The following is a 19,543-nucleotide window of genomic DNA, read 5'->3' as shown; positions in this document are numbered from 1 at the left end:
GTCAACCAAGGGTACACAGAGAAACCCTGTCTCGAAAAACCAAAAAAAAAAAAAAAAATTATGTATGTATGTATGTATGTATGTATGTATGTATGTATGTATGTGTATATATTTTTTTTTCTGCCTGCATATATGCCTGCACGCCAGCAGATCTCATTATAGATGGTTGTGAGCTTCTACATAGTTGCTGGGAATTGAACTCAGGACCTCTGGAAGAGCAGCCAGTGCTCTCAACCACTGAGCCATCTCTTCAGCCCCATGCCATGCAACTTTACTACAATCTCTGTTCTGAACATGCAAGGTGAACTTTGGTGACCCTTTTTGGTTTGTTTTCACTGAAACAGGGTCTCACTGTGTAGACCATGCTAGTGTTGAACTTACAGCAATCCATCTGCCTCTCTCTGTTTCCCCAAAGATGGGATTAAAGGCATGAGCAACCACATCTGGATAACATGAGCACTCTGCATTGGGCATGCCACTGTGCTCAGATCTGAGCCCACCATGCGTTATAAATGCAGAGTTTTTACTATATGGCCAAAGGTTTCTGCTCTTAAAAAATACATAATCATTTAATTAAGAAAAACAAGGACTTTCCATATTTTCCCATCATTCCTCCGCACATATAAAATTAGTTTATCTTTGGGATTATACTGTGCTGTAATTTTTATTTTAAAAATTGCTCCATAAACCAGGCATGGTGGCGCATGCCTTTAATCCCAGCACTCAGGAGGCAGAGGCAGGCGGATTGCTGTGAGTTCGAGGCCAGCCCAGTCTACAAAGCGAGTCCAGGACAACCAAGATAACATAGAGGAACCCTGTCTTGAAAAACCAAAAATACAAATATAAAAATTTGTAAAAATAAAAAATTGCTCCCTGACGGTATATCTGTCATCCCAGCAGGAGAGACAGGAAAAAGAGGGGTACAAGTCTTCTTCAGCTAGAGTGAGTTTGAGGCCAGCCTGAGCTATGAGACCCTGTCTCAATCCTCCCTTGCCACAAAATATTGCTATTTGAGCTGCTAACTAAAGTTGTCTAGAAAATCGGCATATGAGTTTTGGCTTGGGATTTCTGTATGGCCCTGAAGTGTATCTCTCCCATCTTGCACTACGTATTTATGCAAAGTGGCGTTCTCAGCATGAAATCCCAAAAATCAAAACATTCACCAGCTCTGAAAAGCGCAGCAGACATTCCAAGTCCCACAGTATCAAACACCCAGCTGGGATTTAACTCTTTATGCAGAAAGGAGCAAACTCACTCATCTTGTTGGCATGCAAATTTGCTTTCATCTTTAATAAATGGCAAAATTATATGAATACAAAAGCATTGTTTTAAAATAAATGTGTGATTTATTATGAGTAAAAATTTGACTGGATGACTACTTTGAGTTCTTATATACCCGAAACCACACAAAAATTGCTAGGGAAAAAAAAAAAAAGGCTGCAAGAGAGATGGCTCAGAGGTTAAGAGCACTGACTGTTCTTGCAAAGGTCCTGAGTTCGATTCCCAGCAACCAGATGGTGGCTCACAACCATCTATAATGAGATCTGGTGCCCTCTTCTGGCATGGAGGTGCACATGTAGGCAGAAAATTGTATAAATAATAAGTAAATACTTTTTTTAAAAAGAGGGGGCTGCAAGAGGAGAACATTTAAGGAATCTTGTTACATTCCATTTTCAGTTCCTAAGACAGAACATATCTAAGACAAAACATTACAGTCTGGATCTTGAACTCCCCAAAGACTTGGTCACCATCAAGAGTGGGGACATGCCATTGCAGAGGATACTGGAAAGGAATAAGGTCAAACAACCATATACTGAAGCTCCTGAACCCATGAGGCAAAGTAACCTTTTCTTCTTTCTAAGCTGATTGCCTCAGGTGTTTAGTCTTAGTAGCATGCTGCTAACACACCAGGTAATGTATAAAGGATATAATGTATAAAGGGTGTCACATCTAGTGAAGACCTCATGTCAAGATGCTTCGTGAGGGATCAGGGACATGGCTCATAGATACAGTACTTATCTAGCATGCATGAAGCCCTTCGTTCACATCCCAGCACCACAGAAAACTAGGTGTGGTAGAACATGCCTATATTTCCATCACTTTGATGGCAAAGGCAAGGAGGTCTGAAGTTCAAGCTCGTCCTTAGCTGCATGGTGAGTCAGAGGGCAGCCTGGGCTACAAATGAGCCTGTTTCACAACAAAAAGGCTTCTTCATAGCATTATAAAAATGGTGAAAATAACCATTGAGATGTAACAAGAATAAATTAATTTAAAAAATGGTGAAAATATAGAAGGACAGGCAGGCAAATGGCAGACCCGCCTAGGTATAAACTGCACAAAACAAAGCTAACAGTGTCAATGCAGCATGACCAAATCATCTCTTAAAGGGACTACCTCTCCTGAGCACTCATACTCTGAGGACTGAGTTTCAGGCAGGCAAATCATAGTCAAACCACAGCAGGCAGATGGTCTATGCGGAATGCAGAGAGCTGCCACCAGCCAGGAAAAGTACGGAAGCAGGAGTCGGAGCAACAGCAGCACACTCTGCTGTCTATGGGCCTTAGGACCCGGGTAAGTTACCCCAGCTTCCTTAACTATGCAATGGGCATTACCCAACTTGCTCACAGCCTAGCACCGGGGCTGGCACCCACAGGATCTCACACAATATCTGATAAGCTGTAGAGCTGGTGTTGAGCAACACCACTGATCTAGAGAAGGGCTCAAAGCTTACAAGGGTCAAGTTCACTCACAGAAGAGGCCTGGACCTAATCACACCACAAAGGTCGAAGTGCATCTGGCTGAGGAAAGCCAGTCTGAAATCAGGTCACTTGGACACGTCTTAAAGATTCACTTATGTCTATGAATGCGGTGGACCTAGTGTCCAGAGGAGGCCAGGAAAGGGTATGAGGCCCCCTGGAATTGGGGTTACAGATGGTTGTGAGCCACTGTGTGGGTACTGGGAATCACTCCTGGGTCCTCTGCAAGAGCAGCCAGTGCTCCTAACTGCTGAGCCATCTCTCCAGCCCCACTCATCTGTGCTTACTCAAGAGAACCTAAAACATGTGTTTACACAGAAGTTCACAGTTGCAAAGCGGAAACCCCAAAATTCCATCAGCTGATGACTGGAGAAACAATGCGGTTTGTCTACACGGTGGAATGCTGTTTGACAATAAAAAGAACAAACTGCTGTCACATGGTATTAAATGCACAAACTGGAAGCACCAGGCTCAGTGGCAGTGAGAGGAGACAGAAGACTGTGGCTGTGCTGTGTAACCCCACTTCCAGAAAATTCCAGAGTAAGAAATGCAGATAGCGGCTGGCTTGTGGAAAGCTGCCATAGGGAGGACAGAGGGGGTGGGGGGTGGGGGGGCGCCATGGGCTGGGCTGTGGTCAGCTGGCAATAAGTGTCCACAGGTTTTGGGTTTCCTTCTACACTGATGGAGCAGGTTCTAAAATTAGAAAGTGATACAGTGATGATGGAACAGTTTTGTGAATTAAGCCAGAACCCACTTTCCAAAAAGTGAGTGAGGTCTGGAGAGATGGCTCAGTGGTTAAGCACTGCTCTTTATAACTTGCTGCTCTTGCAGAGGACTGACGTTTTTGTTCCTGGCCTCCACATGGAGGCTCGCAGCACTAATTCCAGTTCCAGGTGCTCAGAAGCCCACTTCTGGCCTCTGGGGGCACTCCACACATGTGGTGCACACATATACATGCAAACACTCACACACATAAAATGAATAAATCTTTTTTAAAAGTGAAAACAAGGTGAATGAATGCATGTAAATCTCAGTAGGAACAATCTTTAACCTTCCGGCAGAAACAGCAGGGGCTAGCAAACTACAATCCCTGGAACAAGTCTGACCCCTGCCTGCTTTTATAAATAAAGTTTCATCAGGACCTATACACGCATCACTGCACCACCTGTGGCTACTCTGGAGCAACAGGGTCCCAGGTGAAAAGATGTGACAGAGACATCTGCTCAGAGAAGCTTGGGCACATTCACTATGCGGTCCATCTTAGAACAAGATGGCCGCCTCCTGACCCAAAGCATGACCCCTGGAGCCAAGTTATACCTAAGATTCCCGCTCAGCTACAAGGCAGCTACACGCCTGCCTGACCCCCACCCCAAGGTACACCCACAGCTGGCAAACCCACAGTCCTCACTACTCACCTCAGCGTCATGTCCTCCTCAACAGAGTTTTCAACCTGCACCCTGCACACCCACCTCAGCTGTCCCCACAGTGTCCTCCCCAGCTCTCCTGTCTCCCACACTTTGAATATAAACAGCAGTGTCCAGCAGATGTCTAAAACAGGAAGTGATTCTGATTTTATAGTTTTCAGATCTGGGGATATTTGCATAGACTCTTCCAAGTGCTTCAAAAAGCCTAAGCCTGAACACATTTCAGATTCCAGATTTTCTGACGTGGGCCGCCTATCCCACGCGCATGCCTTGTTTGTTCACAGGGAGAATCCCCACTGCCTGAGTGAGGTTCTGGGGGCAATGGTCATGTATCAAAGGCTTAGTTAACAGCTGGCACTGCACAGAGGCGGTAAACTTTTAAGCAAATTAAGAGTTAGGTCCCCATGGGCAAGGGCTGGAAGGGGATTATCAGGACCCCACTCCCTCTTGCACCTCTTTGCTTTCTGGCTGCTATAAGGTGAGCACTCTCCTGTGACTAAAGTGCCCACTAGGATGCTCTGCCCACCATATAGGCCCAATGATATGGGCTGAAACTGCTAAAAATATGCATCAAAATGAAAATGTCCTGTTCTTGTCTGTCCCAGGTACTCTGTCACAACTATGACAAGATGAAAGACACACTCCTCTTGCTCACTTCCAAGAGGCCCAGCCTCCAGCCAAGACAGCCTGCCTATCACTGTCTACCACAGCCTGCCTACCACTTGTGGGCACGACCACCCACAAGAATCCCATCCCAGAACCAGTCACTACCCATGCGAGTCAAGAAGCGACACCCAATACTCTGAGCCAGCAGCCCACATGTGGCCTCATCCATACATGCGTTTGGGAGTGTGGAGTGCTTAGGAAATCAAAAACAACCTGGAGACTGAGTAGGAAGAAGGGTGCCTACTGCCCAGTGTGGTCATCACCTCTGTGGGCAGCTCTCCCATTTCCACTGCCCAGAGGTCAGCTCCAGAGACAGTGGTACCAAAGACCAATTCTACACACAACTCTGTATGGACGTCAAGCCTATCCCAGCTAAGATGAGCACACGCGGGCCAGGCTGTGGGGCCTCTGCACATGAGGAGGGCTGAGGCTTGATGCCACCAGGTAATAGAGCCACTTCAGAGATACCCTCCATGTCTCCCTTGGCTGTGGCTCTCCCTTCCTGGCTGGAACGGCAGCTGGTCATGCGAAGGCACAGTAACAGGGACTAAGGCCAAAGGGCAGCAGGCGCAGTCACCTTCTGAGTCCAGGGCCTGGATCTTCAGCTCCAGTGGAGAGTCTTCAAGATAAAGCTCACGGGTAGTAGAGACGATCTGAATGCCATGGATGAGGTCAACAATGGCGTCACAGCGCAGCACCTGGCCTGTGGCTGCCGAGACAGAGAGGAGTCAGCAGTGAAGATGCAGCCATCATCCCTCCCCTCCCCCGGGGCCAACTCCGGTGGCAGTGACTACAGTAACCAACCAGTACACCACAACAGGAACCCAATTCACCCCACGAGCCAAGCAGTACACCCTGGCAGTTAACCTAGCCATTCAGACAGGAAAACTCTGGCTTTCTCATCGTCACCTCGTGGACCCACATTTAAAGCTGTATGGGAAAAGAATTCCTCCAGGAAAATGCAGTTGTGCCCCGGCTGTAAGCACGAAGGGAAGTGGCAAAAACAATGGCTGTGCACCAAGATCAGGGCTCACACTGGGGCTTGCTAGCTGCTGTTGCTGTTGCTGCTGCTGCTGCTGCTGCTGCTGCTGCTGCTGCTGCTGCTGCTTCTGCTGCTGCTGCTGCTGCTACTACTACTACTATTATTATTACTACTACTATTATTGTGAGGATGATGGGGTGGCATGCTTGGCACAGCACACACGTGGACACAGGGCACAAACTTATGGAGTCAGTTCTCTCCTTCCTCCTTTACATGCGATCTGGGGTCTGCACTCACGTCTCCAGGGTTGTGCAGCCATCTCCCTGGCCTCCCTGTTTTGCTTACATCATCGTTCCATAAGACTACCCACTATATCACAGGGGGGATGCATGGGTAGATGCACAGATTTTTTTACTTCCTCATAAACAAAACAGACAACAGCAACGGGCCTGGCAAACTCTCTAGCGTGAGGACGATAACAACACTGGTAATTCTAAACATTCTCCAGGCACCAGATACAAACACTTGCTCCGTCCGATTAGCCCCTGTACCTAGAACCTTAAAAATTCTTACGTGGTTAGGCTCATGGTGCACACCTATAGTCCCAGCTATTCACGGGCCGAGGCAGGAGGGTTGCTTGGGTCTAGTAGTTCAGAGCCAGACTGGACCCACCTCAAAACAAAAACTATGGCCTGCACAGAGGCCTGGGCCACTTGTAGCACATCTTCCTAAAGGTCCAAGTTCAGTTCCCGGCACCCACGTCAGATGGCCCCCAACCATCTGCAACTCCAGGGGCATCTGAAGCCACTCACGTCCATGAGCACCTGCACTCACACACACGGACCCACACACAAACACACACCCATACGCATAATTAAAATACAATTAAAAATAAACAAATTTTATATGCTTCGACCCAGCAAAGCTGGGAAAGTATGCTAGGCAGGAGATAAGCTAAGTAAGCCCAAGTTGTTCTGTGCATACATAAAACTACCGTTTCTAACGCTGAACTGAATCTGCTGGCTCTAAAGGTTTAACCCAAGGGAACATCTGTGAGATGGCCTCCTGGTAAAAACAGTACTCATTGCACTGGGCTCATGACTTTGATCCCAGCATTGAGAAGCAAAGACAGGTGGATCTCTGTGAGTTCAAAGCCAGACTGGTCTACTGGTCTACACAGGGCATCCAGGACAGGCAGGTCTACAGTAAAACCCTGTCTCAAAAAAAAAAAAAAAAAAAAAAAAAAAAAAAAAAAAAAAAAAGCATAGTATTCAGCATTTAAAATGTGAGGTTGGAGATGACTCAGTGATTAAGAACATGTATTGTCCTTGCAGAGATGCAGAGAACCTAAGTTCAGTTCCCAGAACCCACATTTCCTGTCTCACAATTGCCTATAATTCCGGGTTCAGGGATCTAGTGCCCTCTTCTGGCCTCCATGGCATATACACAGAACATTCATACACGTAAGTAAAAAAAATTTTTTTTTCCGAGACAGGGTTTCTCTGTGTAGCCGTGGCTGTCCTAGACTTACTTTGTAGACGAGGCTGGCCTCGAACTCACAGCGATCCACCTGCCTCTGCCTCCCGAGTGCAAAATAAAATATGTTTAAAGGAATAATTCCATGCTCAGCAGGGGCTGAACATGTAGCCCAGTGATCTAGCATTCCTTAGCACATACAAGGCCCAGGGGGCAACCTCAGCACTGCTGGAAAATACCAATGACATTAAACATAGTAAAATGGAAATCAGTCACATCATGGTGCAGGAGCACAACTGAATGTCACATGGTTTTCCTGGGTCAATCTGCCTTATGTATGTATCTATGAATTCACAAACGCACACGCCACCAACCATGGGCTGAAAACGCTCAGGAAAAAATCCTCTATGCCGAGCACACACACACTTCCCCCATCATCACTCTTTAACCATACAGCCTTGCAACCTGCAGAGCATCGCACCATAGGCATGTCGTCTAAGACGGTTTAGGAATACCATCTTAGGGAGGCAATTCTAAGCCAGAACACACGAGGGACTAGTCCCAGGAGTACAGCATCCCAAGAGACCCTGTAACCAATCCACCATGAATACTGAGGAAGACTGATGATTCAAATATGGAGAAAGAAAAAGCATAGTTTTCTAGACTAGGTCATTTTTTTTTCATCTGCCTTGACAACAGTTAAGAGCACCTGGGTTAACAAATAACTAATTTATGAGTTTAGAAAGTCAGGCTCCGTAAGGGAAAATGGTGTGAATCAGTGATGAAGGGCCAGGAAGGATGCTTCCTAGGTTCGGGGTAGAGGTCTCATGGGGGTGTTTCTCTTTTCACATCCCCACCAATGATTCCCCCACAGCACATAAAGCCCTTACTGATGTCTTCTGCAAAGATGATGCTCGTCAGGCGTGCTGGCTGGGTCAGGCGGGCCTGCACCACTGCCTTCTGGGAGCACTGCTGTTCACTGGGGCCCAGTGGCTCTATGCTGGCTACCTCTGGCCGCGTGGATGACCTGTGGTGAAAAGAAGGGAGATCATTTCTTGGAGCCATACTGTAAGGCACAGCCAGGCCCAGAAGCAAGAGCAATAGCTTCCATCTGGGAATCTGGGTTCAAACCGAGCAGAGGTGAGGAACCTCTTACATCAACCTAAAAGAAAAATTGAGAAGGAAAGAGGCCAAGGCAAGGCCTTCCACAGTCAGCTCTCCGCAACCTGAGGTGATGAGTCACTGCACATAGGCCCCATTAAGCAAAAGCAAACCAGACACTGGGCAGCTGAACACAGATTTGATAGTCAATAGCCACCAACCGAGATTTCTCCACAGAGCTATATGAGGCCTCCTTACCTCATGGGGCAGCCCCAAGACCCCAGATGCCTGAAACCACAGCAGCCCCTCTCTCTCTATGCCACCCCACACCAACACACACAAACACCTATAGTGAATTTTAGTTTATACAGTAGGCCCAGGAAGAGAGTAAGAATGGTAGCATAATAAAATACAAGTTATAACAAGACTATAATGAAAGTTATTTAAAACTTATCAATTGAGTGGTTTGCTTCTGGAATTTTCCATGTAGTATTTTCACCCTGTGAGTTACTCAGGTAACTCGCCATCAGCAGGAAAAGGATTTATGCATGAGGAACAAATATTGGAGCTGATCCAGGATGGACTCAGAATGTTCACTAGGATGTTATCCTTCATCCCCATACGGCTTCTATAGGACCTGGAGACCACTAAGTGTAATGACAACAATCCAGGGTCCCTATGCACTCGGAGCTGGCATCACAACCACATCTGGGAGAAAGGCAGATAATCTCATCAGCAGGTAAGTCTGGACAGCCTGAGACATTGATGGGGAAGTCTTCAGGGGTCACCGCCTCAGCTCCCTAACACAGCACAGCAACAGTTCCAGGTCAAGGTGAACTGAGGACAAATGTCAGAGCCCACCAGATGTGACAGAGCTAGCTAATGCTAATTTACTGTTACTACAGGTCCCAGGGAATCCTGTGGGCAAGTGTCCCTGAATGGATGCTAGGGGAAATGTCAGGAAGACCTGCCCCCAAAGACTCCAAGGTGACAACAGGCATGCTGTACTCTGAGGGTACACGTACCAAGTGACCAAGGGCGCAGGGCAGGACAGCCACTGAGCAGAGAGCCAGCACTCATTCCTCAGGCTCTCCCAGCTCACCCTCCAGCACGGCACAGGTATACTAGCGCCACTAAAAGCCAACCACGGTAGCACTTGCCTGTATTCCCAACACCTTAGGATCATCTGGAATGAAAAGTCCTTCTCAGCTATACAGCAAGATTGAGGCAACTTAGGTTACATAAGATCCTGTCTCAAGGGGCTGAAAAGACGGCTCAGTGGTTAAGAGCACTGACTGTTCTTCCAGAGGTCCTGAGTTCAACTTCCAGCAACCACATGATGGCTCACAACCATCTGTAATACGATCTGGTGCCCTCTTCCAGTGTGCATGAAGACAGCATACTCATATACATAAAATAAACAAATCTTAAAAAAAAAAAAAAACTTAAAAAAAAAAAAAAAAGATCCTGTCTCAAAACAAAACAGTGGTCCATAGCACACCTGAACAGACATCTCCAGGCTTCCAAAGCTGGTATCTTTCTGGAGGCCAGGTGGGCACAGGCAACATCTCCACCCACAACTGAGAACACTGTGACACAAAGAACATGGGTACCAGCTGAGCTGCTGCAAGAAGCCTAAAACGTGACAGCCACATGAAGGTAAATATACTAAACCACCCTCACCCACCGCTGAGGAAAGAGATGGAATCCCCAAGGAAAGGCATGTGTGGTAAGCTCGGGGTGCCCTCTGAGGAGACAGCACTTCAGAAGCCAAGGAGCAAGAACAAAGTTGATACAACACCCCAGGTAGACAAGAAAGAGAAATCTCACACTATGTCAGCAAAGTGCTATAGCTCAAAAGTTCCTCGCTGTGGGGTGCCAGCGAGAGCTGTTCCTGGCAGCACAATTCTGCAGAGGACGGATCACCAATGAGAGAGGCAGGAGCAGCAGTTCTCCCATCTCTGGCACATCCTGAAGGCTGGAGTTGGTTCCCTGGCTTGCAGCTGCAGCAGCAGGGCTTAAAGGCTGAGGCAGAAACAGTGGAGGAAAGTTTGTCCATCTTTTGTCCGTCTGCTGCCTGTATAGGGAAGACTGGATGCAGCTGGAAGTCTGACTCTGGCTGGGAGCTGGACTCTTGAGGTCTTTGGGCTTCTTCCTCTAGAGACAGCAGGAATAACTGAAACCAGGCTAGGAGCGGGACCGGGGGAAACGCTGCTTGTGTCATAGTTATGGAATGCTTGGTAGGCTCTAATTGGCTATGATTGCAAATGAGATGAAAATAGGACCAATCAGGAGAGACCTGTCAAACCTGAGAAGGCAAAGAGGAAGTCCGCCAGGTCTGCCTACTGTGGAGGGCCATGCTCCATGTTCCCATGGATGGCTTTTTGCTCAGCGCGTCCCTAATGCCCAGGTTAAATCAACCGCTGTCCTCAGGGCACCTCCCCCTGATTGTACAGCGCCAGCATCCAGCAGAAGCACACGACAGGCTTCACAGTCTGGAAGTGACACACTTGTGTCTCCCTGGGACCCTGGGGCAGCACAATAAACAGCAGGGCTGAGGATCAGGCAGCGTGGCCTGTCTCATTGTTGACATCTGCAGAAAGGTAGAGCTGATTTAGGGACCTGCCACTCACCAGCCACATGGACCACCATATTCTCATCATCAATGGGAACAATGCCTAGCTACAAAGGACGAGGGCAGAGCACAACGCCAGCTGAGGGGAGCTCCCGGACACCGGCCACATCCAGAGCTTTCTGACTGTCTCTGGGAGGACACAAGGCTCCTCCCCACTCCCGCTATGTCTGACAGCTCTTCTCTGCTTAGTTCTAAGACTCATCTATTTGTGTGTCCACATTTAGCCAATCAGAGACCAGCTTGGCCCAGCATGCACTCTATAGATATGGATTCAACCCAGGAAGAGTGGGGTGCCTTCAGGATCTGCTGGAGATGGACTTGCCAGAGACCGCAGGCCCCAGCACCTGAGATCTCTGCCTCCAGCAGGGAGCTCACTCAAGCTAGGCTTTGGGCTTTAGCTGGGCAACTGCAGGTACAGGGACTCCATGTCCAATCTCTAGACATTCACACCCCCCACCCCGCAGAGACCTGCCACTCTAGAAGTCTAGGGAGCAGTGACACTTCTCAGACATACGGCCTTGCCCTGCTAGGGACCAATCTTGATCGCTAGGTCATCCAAAGGCCTTTGAGAGCTTTGAGTTACAGCACCTCTCAGAGCCAGTGGCTAGAATCCCAATGCTAACATTGAGTAGTGGTTTAGGTAAGAACTGCCCCCGTAGGCTCATATATTTGAATGCCCAGTCATCAGGGAATGGCACTACTAAGAAGGATTAGGTGGTGTGGCCTTGTTAAAGGAAGTGTGACACTGAAGGTGGGCTTTGAGGTTTTAAAGGTCCAAGCCAGGCCCAATGGCGCCCTCTTCCTGCTGCCTGTGGATCTGTTTGCAGAACTCTCAGCTCCTCCTCCGGAACCTTGTCTGCCTGCATCCTGCCATGCTGCCCAGCCTGCTGCTGATGGACTAAACCTCTGAAACTGTAAGTCAACACCAATTAAATGCTCTCTTTATAAGAGGTAGGGTAGTCATGGTGTCTCTTTACAGCAACAGAACACTGACTAAGACAAATTCTGTGTGGCACTATGTTTTTAAGTTGCTTTACCCCATTTAAGCTACTGATCCTGAACTCATGCTAAAGTACCTCTGGTTCGCACTCTAGCTATCTGCCCACTGATTCTCAGAGGGGGATGGAACAAGAAGAACCTAACTGGGGGCCGGGGACAGGGCATGGTCAGTGGAGACCATCTCACTATGATGTCTATAGGACTCTTAGCCACAAGAGAAAGAAGGAATTGTGGGGCAGTATGCTTCCTGGAACCTTGATCCTGGTGTTCTGCTTCCTCCAGGCCTGCCCAGCGCACAGCCATAGACCCACAGGCAGGTTCAGGCCCAAGCAGGGGTTACTGCCCCAGGCCACATGACTTAGCAGGAACCTGAAACATCTGAATTCAGACCTCAGCTTAGAAGCCTCCCGCCCCGACCCCTTGCCCCAGCAACTTTCCCATCTCTATCCCTTTGCAAATGCTGTTCCCTGCACATCACATGCCCCTGTTACCAGCCCATCCTGCCCACACAGCTGAGGCTGAGGGCAACCCCTCCTTAGGGATCCTCCTCTCAGCTCCCCTGTGCTGCTGGTCCTCCTGGCATCTCTAATGTAGGCAGTCACTCACTGCATCCATGAGGAGTAGTCAACTTTTAAAGCAATGATAAAATACCTATTTAAAAAAGCAGTGTATAAGGAGGCGAGGCTTACTTGGGCCTGTGGTCTCAGAAGTTCCAGCCTATGGTTAGTTGGTTCTTTTGGTGAGTGTATGTGGAAACCAAGAAGCTGCTCACAAGGGGAGATAGGGTGCTGGAGTCCCAGGAACCCTTCAAGGACACATTCCCAGTGACCACTTCCTCTCTCTAAGGCCCACCGTCTAAAGGTTCTGCGGGCTCCCCACCTCAAGCACATGGGCCTCAGAGGGACATTAAAGATCCAAAGCATGTGAGTCCTTGCAGGACTACCTGTGATGGTGAGAGAAGTTCAGCACACACATGAGCCCCTGCCTCTGCAATGGAGCCTCCTGCTTCATGGGAGCTGAACAGGAAAAAACAACAGAGAGAGAACTGTGGTCTTAGGAAGGACTCAGGGCTAGGGTGAGCATGAACCAGGGAGGGGAAGCCTGCAACTTCCAGTAGGATGGTTGGTTAGACTAGGTGTGGCTGAGAGATTCCAAGCTCTTGAAAGAAAGGCAGGACTGCCATCAGGGCCAATTAGTCTTCTGAACGGAGGCAGCCGTGTGGCTTTCCTTCTTTTTTTTCTGCTAACATTTTGTTTCGTTTTCCTTCAGTTTGCACTCCTGGGATTCGTGCTGAACTAGCCACGTCATTTCTCTGGATTTAACACTTGCACTGTGGTTTTCCTTTTCCTAGACTGGTTCTGTCTATGGGCAGCTGCTGTACTATGGAGTCATGAACTGCGTTAGGTAATGTTTACTGCCCTTCCCCGACTGGAGTCTAAGCACTATGATCTGCCTCCTCACAGGTGCACAGGACACTCAGGTGAGGAGTTTTCTTTACACCAAAGCTTTTGGTTTTTCAAGACAGGTTTCTCTGTGTAGTCCTTGCTGTTTTGGAACTCACTCTGTAGACCAGGCTGGCTCCTAACTCAGAGATCCACCTGCATCTGCCTCCCAAGTGCAGGGATTAAAGGCGTGTGCCACCACCGCCCAGCTACACCAAAGCTTTTAAGCAGAAAGTAAATTGTACCAACTATATGGAGTAGTTCAGAAAGCCTTGGAGGGTGTTCAGCTTTCCAAGTGTATTCAGAACCAGCCCCAAAATTGCACCCTGCAAGCAGGTCAGACACAGCCTCACAAATGCAGACACTAGGTTCAGTGACTGTCATGCAGCACGCCACCTCCTCACAGGCCCCTGCCTTGTCAGCATACCCAGATGGCAACAGCCTCCTTTGAAGACCAGGTCCCAACGTATCCTCTCCCTACCAACAACCCAGCAGACAGGCACAGGAAAGACACTCACATCTGAGTTATCATTCACACAGGGGATACCCTTGACCTCTATCTACCTTGTCCTCAAACAGCACCTAACTCTTCTGTGTGGACCTGCCTAGGATGATGTGTGTCTCTCAAGCTCCCAAGATGACAGAACTGAGGAGTGATTAGGTTATAGGGACAGACACTCCAGGAAGGGCTCATGCCATTTAAAGAGGGCTCTCAGAGCTGTCTGGTTCCCTCCCTCCACCCAAGGACACAACAAGAAACTGGCAGTTTGCAACTGGGAAGTGGCCTCACAACACAGCCACTCAGACACCATCTGTGACTTCCAGCACCGAGGGAAAGACGCTCTCGTTATTTCAAGCCACGCCTCCATCTATGGGTTTGTAACAGTAGCCAGAAGAGAAGGAGGCTTCTTCCTCTCTCAGTACAGGAGACGCCAGAGCACTCTGGTCTGTGGACACTGACAGACACACTTCTGCGACCTGGACAACAAAAGCCTTGTGCACCCTGGCCATAGAGAGGGGTTTGGACTGTCACATGTGCCTAGGGAGGGTCCCAGAACAGGTGCTGTGGCTTATGCCCACGAAGATTGGAATGTGGGAGGACATCAGGTTGCAATGGCGTCTTGCTACCTAATAGAGGGCCAAGAGACACCACAGCCAAGGCCTAAAGACGAAGGAGCAGATCCTGGTGACCATGCATTCACTCCCAATTCCAACAAGGAAACCTGAAGCAAATCCTGCCTAAGAGCCTTTCTCCTGTCATATGCAGCATCAGAAGGCTAGGGAGGTGAATTCTCCAGGCTGAGCTCCTAACAGTTTGCAGTAATGCTTCCTCCAGACCCAGTACTATTAAAAAAAAAAAGCCACCATGGCAATGTTCGTTATTATATGATTATTCTGTTCTGTGTCAAGCAGTAGTGTGCACAGCTGCGTCCCCAACTGTCCTATTAGAACCCAAGGTGACACATGAGGGAAACCTCCACACGATGTCAGCATATCCCTAGAAAACAATGGGTTCAGCCCAGCGAGGCAGGACACAATCCTGCTCCTTGGTACTGGGTACAGCATGCAAACACAAAGCTGAGGACTTCCCGCCCTACCTCGTGCTGCCCACAAACAGGGCTGGGCTCCTAGACCCTGCAGAAGATGGCATCAACTACCACTGGATCAGCCCCACCGGTAAATGCACCCTCAATGCTGCTTCTTAAAGTTGACTGATTTTTTTTTTCCTCCAAACTTGCTGAGGAAGCCAAACAAGCCAGGCACCAGCTGAGGAGCCCCCCACAGCCCAGCCAACCCCTGCTGGGAGGTCCAGGCCTCAGCCTCCTGAACTGTTGTGGGTAGCATCCCTCCAGAGCCAGTTTGGGGGCCTTACAAAAATAGTTTTTGGATTGACTGAGGAAAAATATTTACGGATATTAGAAGACAAACCAGCTTTACCATCCTGGTTCCTGCTGGGCACCAGCAGGGACACTCTTCTCCTTCTGATCCTGCAGTTTCTGGCTACCAGGAACAGCTGCCTGGACACCAGCACCTTCTCATGACAGTCCCTGCTGCTGTGGTTTGGCTCCTAAATGTCCCCAGAAAGCCTTGTCCTGAACACTTAGTCACTGAGAGACAGAAGAACCTTAAAGAAGTTACCCCTAGTTCTATGGAAGTCAGGACATTAGTGTACACCACTGAAGAAGCTACTAGAACCCCAGCCCCCTCCTCCTCACTTCCCTCCTTTTTACTTCCTGGCCACCATGAGGTAAGCTGACCTTGGCCCGCCACACACTCCCACCATGATGTCCTGCCTCAGCACAGTGCCGAACCACTGCAGCCTACTGTCACTTCTGAAATGTGCACTAACACAAAAAATGTCCCCACCCAGATGCTTATCTTGGTCATTTTCTAATGGCAATGAAGACCCAGCATACCCACCATAGGGTCCTCCCCACCACCTGACTCAGCACAGCCACATCCAAGCACCACTAGCATCGCTTTATTATTTTCTCTGGGTGGGTATCCTGGCTGCTTGTACGTCTGTGTACCATCATATGCATGCCTGGTGCTTACAGAGGCCAGAAAAGGGAATGGGACCCCCAGAACTGCGAGGCACCGTGGTGAGTGCTTGGAATTAAAACCCAGTCCTCTGGAAGAGCAGTCAGTGCTCTTAACTGCTAAGCCATCTCCCCATTTCCTATCTATTTTTTTCTTAAATTAATTCTCCTAGCCGGGCATGGTGGTGCACGCCTTTAAGCCCAGCACTCAGGAGGCAGAGGCAGGTGGATCCCTCTGAGTTTGAGGCCAGCCTGGTCTACAAAGCGAGTCTAGGACAGCCAGGGCTACACAGAGAAACCCTGTCTCAAGAAAAAAAAACAAAAAACAAACAAATAAAACCTTAATTCTCCTTTACTGAAAAGGCGATGTAAAAGGAAAACCCTGCACATAGGGTAAATAGACACTCTGCTGGGCTTCCCAGAAAACCAGATGCAAAAAAACCATTCTGAACCTGGGGGCCAGCGCTTCTCACAGAGGCTCTCAGAAGCAGGCAAGCAGGTTAAGGGTGCTAAATAAGGGGGAGGCTATGAAAGGGACAGTAACTTAGGAAATAAAACTTTTGGTTAGTATTTTTAAAAAGAAAGTAAGAAGGCAGTTGCCAGGGGCTGGTGTAGGAGGAAGTGGGGAGCTAGTGTTTAACGGCTAAGGAGTTTCAGTTTTACAAGACACGAGCTCTGAGATGGGTGTCAGGGTGCTCTGATGCACTGAACTGGGCAAATGGTTCGGAGGCAAATGCTGTGCTACATATTTTTGTTTTGTTTTGCTTTAAATAAAAGATGGGCTGGAGAGATGGCTCGACAGTTAAGAGCACTCTGCTGCTCTTGCAGAGGACCCCGATTCAGTTCTGAGCACCCACATGGCAGCTCGCAACTGCCTTTACCTCTAGTTCCAGGGGATCAACACCCTTTTCTGACCTCCTCAGACACCAGGCATGCATTTGGTGCACGTACATATACACAGGTAAACACTCATATACGTAAAAGAAAATACACTGTGAAAAAAATTTTTTTAACTGTTATCAACATACTGACTCATGAAAACCTTTCAGCAAGCCTAGAGGATCAAGAATGAATTCTGAGATGGGGGAGGGGGTGTTTTCGCGGAACACTGCTTCCCTAGGAGGTGCCAGATCTTGTGTCCTAGTTCACTGCCACTAAATAAATAACAAGGGAGAGTGAGCTTTGAAAGGGGGACCCTTTCTCATCGCCATGGCTGCAAGAGACCCGCTGACACACAAAATGCCCCAGCTCTCTGAATGCCACTTTAAGAGAGAGCTGTCCCCTTTTTCAGAACACAGGCCAGGGCCTGGGAAGGAGTCAGAGAAACACAGAGACTAGGGAGGGTGGGTCAGAAAACAATAATGGAGAAAAAACAAAACTAAACTAAAAACAAACAAACAAGAAAACCCAAGAGGGGAGGATGAGAGAGACAAAAGACGGATGTGGACTGATGGTCAGCCCAACCCACGCTCCACACATCTGCGAGGCCCACCTCTCGTGAGGCTGCAGAGTAGAAGCCACCTCAGGGTCAGGCAGAATAGGGGAACCCCAGAAGGGAAGTGGATGCATGCACCACCCAGGGCTCCAGGTCAGCTCAAGTCAACAGATACTTTCCAGAACCTCACTTGAACTGCCTGGTGAGGTGAGCGAGCAGGACTGCCTCTTAGAGTCTAGCTCCTCAGGAACCTCAGCACCAGGCAGCCCTCAGAGCCAGGGTGTATGGGTCTCAGGAAGCTAAGCCCAATGCCTGAACCTGGCAACCCTTTTCCTGTCCCCTAACCACAGTCCGCAAGGTCTCACATGACCTGGGCCTGCCAACCTCTCTGCCTTCACCTTCGGATACTCTTGTGAGAAGCAGGGTTTGTTTTGTTTTGTTTTAATCAAAGGTACTCAGGCAAACAAGAGTCCATATTCTTGAACAGCCCCCTACCCTTTCCCCCAGTTAACCAATCAAATTGTAAAGTCAGCTCCCTCCGATGAGATGAGACAGTCACCACCTACACCTGGGATAAGAGGCAGGGCATTTTGGGGGGTGGGGGGAGATGTGTTAGCTAGTTTCATTTGGGTTCTGACATTCCCCTTTTTGCAAAAAAGAAACTGCCTTACTGAATTACTTTCACCACTTTGTTCATGTGTTCTCCCAACACCCTATCCTCAACAAGCGCACTTCCACTTCTAAGAAGCCTTAGCCTACTCAGGGCCCAGCTGGACTCCAGGGAGGTATATCCAAAATACATGTCTCAGATTGCCATCCATTTCTGCCACAGGCCATGTGCAAACCGTCTCACAGTACAGGAGGAAGTCAGGGCATCACCCACTCCTTCACTGTCACGCCTTCTTGAGCAGCATTTAGTGAATAGTGACGTCATCATTACTTGTCCCCTGTTTGTTAAATGACTCTCTGACCCAGAAAGAGCTCTGACTGATCTAAGAATCTTTATTGCTACCAGTTTGGGGAGCAGGGGCAGGACACACAGCACTCTACTGTCACTCTCAGCAGCCTAAGGAGTTCCTAGACTTTCACGCACCTGACATAGCCAAAGTAGAGACTCACGGCTTCAATACATAAGAGAATTCTAGGACCAGCTAGTCTATGAAGGCAGTTGGGGTTAATCTTAAGAGTTTCTATTGCTAACTTGGGGAGGAAAGGGTTTATTTCAGCTTACAATTCGAAAGTCACACTCCATCACTGAGGGAAGTCAGGGCAGGAACTCAAGGCAGGAACTTGGAGGCAAGAGCTGATCAGAGACCATGCAGGAATGCTGCTTACTGGCTTGCTCAGCCTGCTTTCTTATAGCACCCAGGACTACCAGCTCATGGGTGCCACTGCCACCAGAGAACTGTGCTATCTCATATCAAATATCAATTAAGAAAATGTACCACAGGCTTACCCACAATCTGATGTATGTGTGTGTGGGGGGGGTATTTTCTTACTTGAGGTTCCCTCTTCCAAATTGACTCCTGCTTGTGTCAAGTTGACAAAAACTAGCCAGCAGAGGGTTTATTACATATCTTTTAATCTTTAGATAAATCATCTTTTCTAATTTATTTTATGGGTATGGGTGTTTTACTTGTATGTACATGCATGCACCATGTGTGTACAGTGACCTCAGAGGCCAGAAGAAGGCATCAGGTCCCCTAGAACTGGAGTTACACACGGCCGTGAGCCTCCATGTGGGTACTAGGAGTCATGCCTGGTCCTCTGGGAAACAGGGCCATGGAGCCGTCTCTTCAGCCCCCGGATAATTTAAAGTAGGCTTGAGCACAAGGTTTAAGACAGAATGCCCAGAGAGAAAAACAAGACGTCCCCAGGAGCATGGTCATCACAAATCAGACCCTAGTGTGTGTGCCAGCTCAAAAAGGGACAGTCACCTTTCTTTGTCTTTACAATAATCATATACACAGGGGCTAGAGAAATGGTTTGGTGATAAAGAATACTTGTTACTCTTGCAGAGGACCCAGGTTTGGTGCTCAGCACCCCACGTGGCAGCTTATCGCTAACTGTAACTCCAGGGATTTGAC

At 48.5% G+C, this 19,543-nt stretch overlaps 1 protein-coding gene across 2 annotated transcripts in view; it reads right to left on the bottom strand.

The window, feature by feature from the left end:
- NUP210 (nucleoporin 210) overlaps positions 1-19,543 on the bottom strand; it is a 95,538-nt gene that overhangs the window by 72,590 nt on the left and 3,405 nt on the right. For both annotated transcript variants that reach the window (XM_084766765.1, XM_084766766.1), the window contains exons 2-3: positions 8,195-8,331; positions 5,424-5,555 (exon numbers count right to left, since the gene is read on the bottom strand). In XM_084766765.1, the coding sequence (XP_084622891.1) occupies positions 5,424-5,555; positions 8,195-8,331 (269 nt within the window). The remainder of the gene's footprint in view (positions 1-5,423; positions 5,556-8,194; positions 8,332-19,543) is intronic.

The sequence above is a fragment of the Acomys minous genome (genome assembly GCF_964271855.1).
Source record: "Acomys minous genome assembly, chromosome: 17".
Taxonomy (NCBI): Eukaryota; Metazoa; Chordata; class Mammalia; order Rodentia; family Muridae; genus Acomys; species Acomys minous.
Note: the sequence above shows the minus strand (reverse complement) of the source record. Positions and strands in the feature narration are given on the sequence as shown.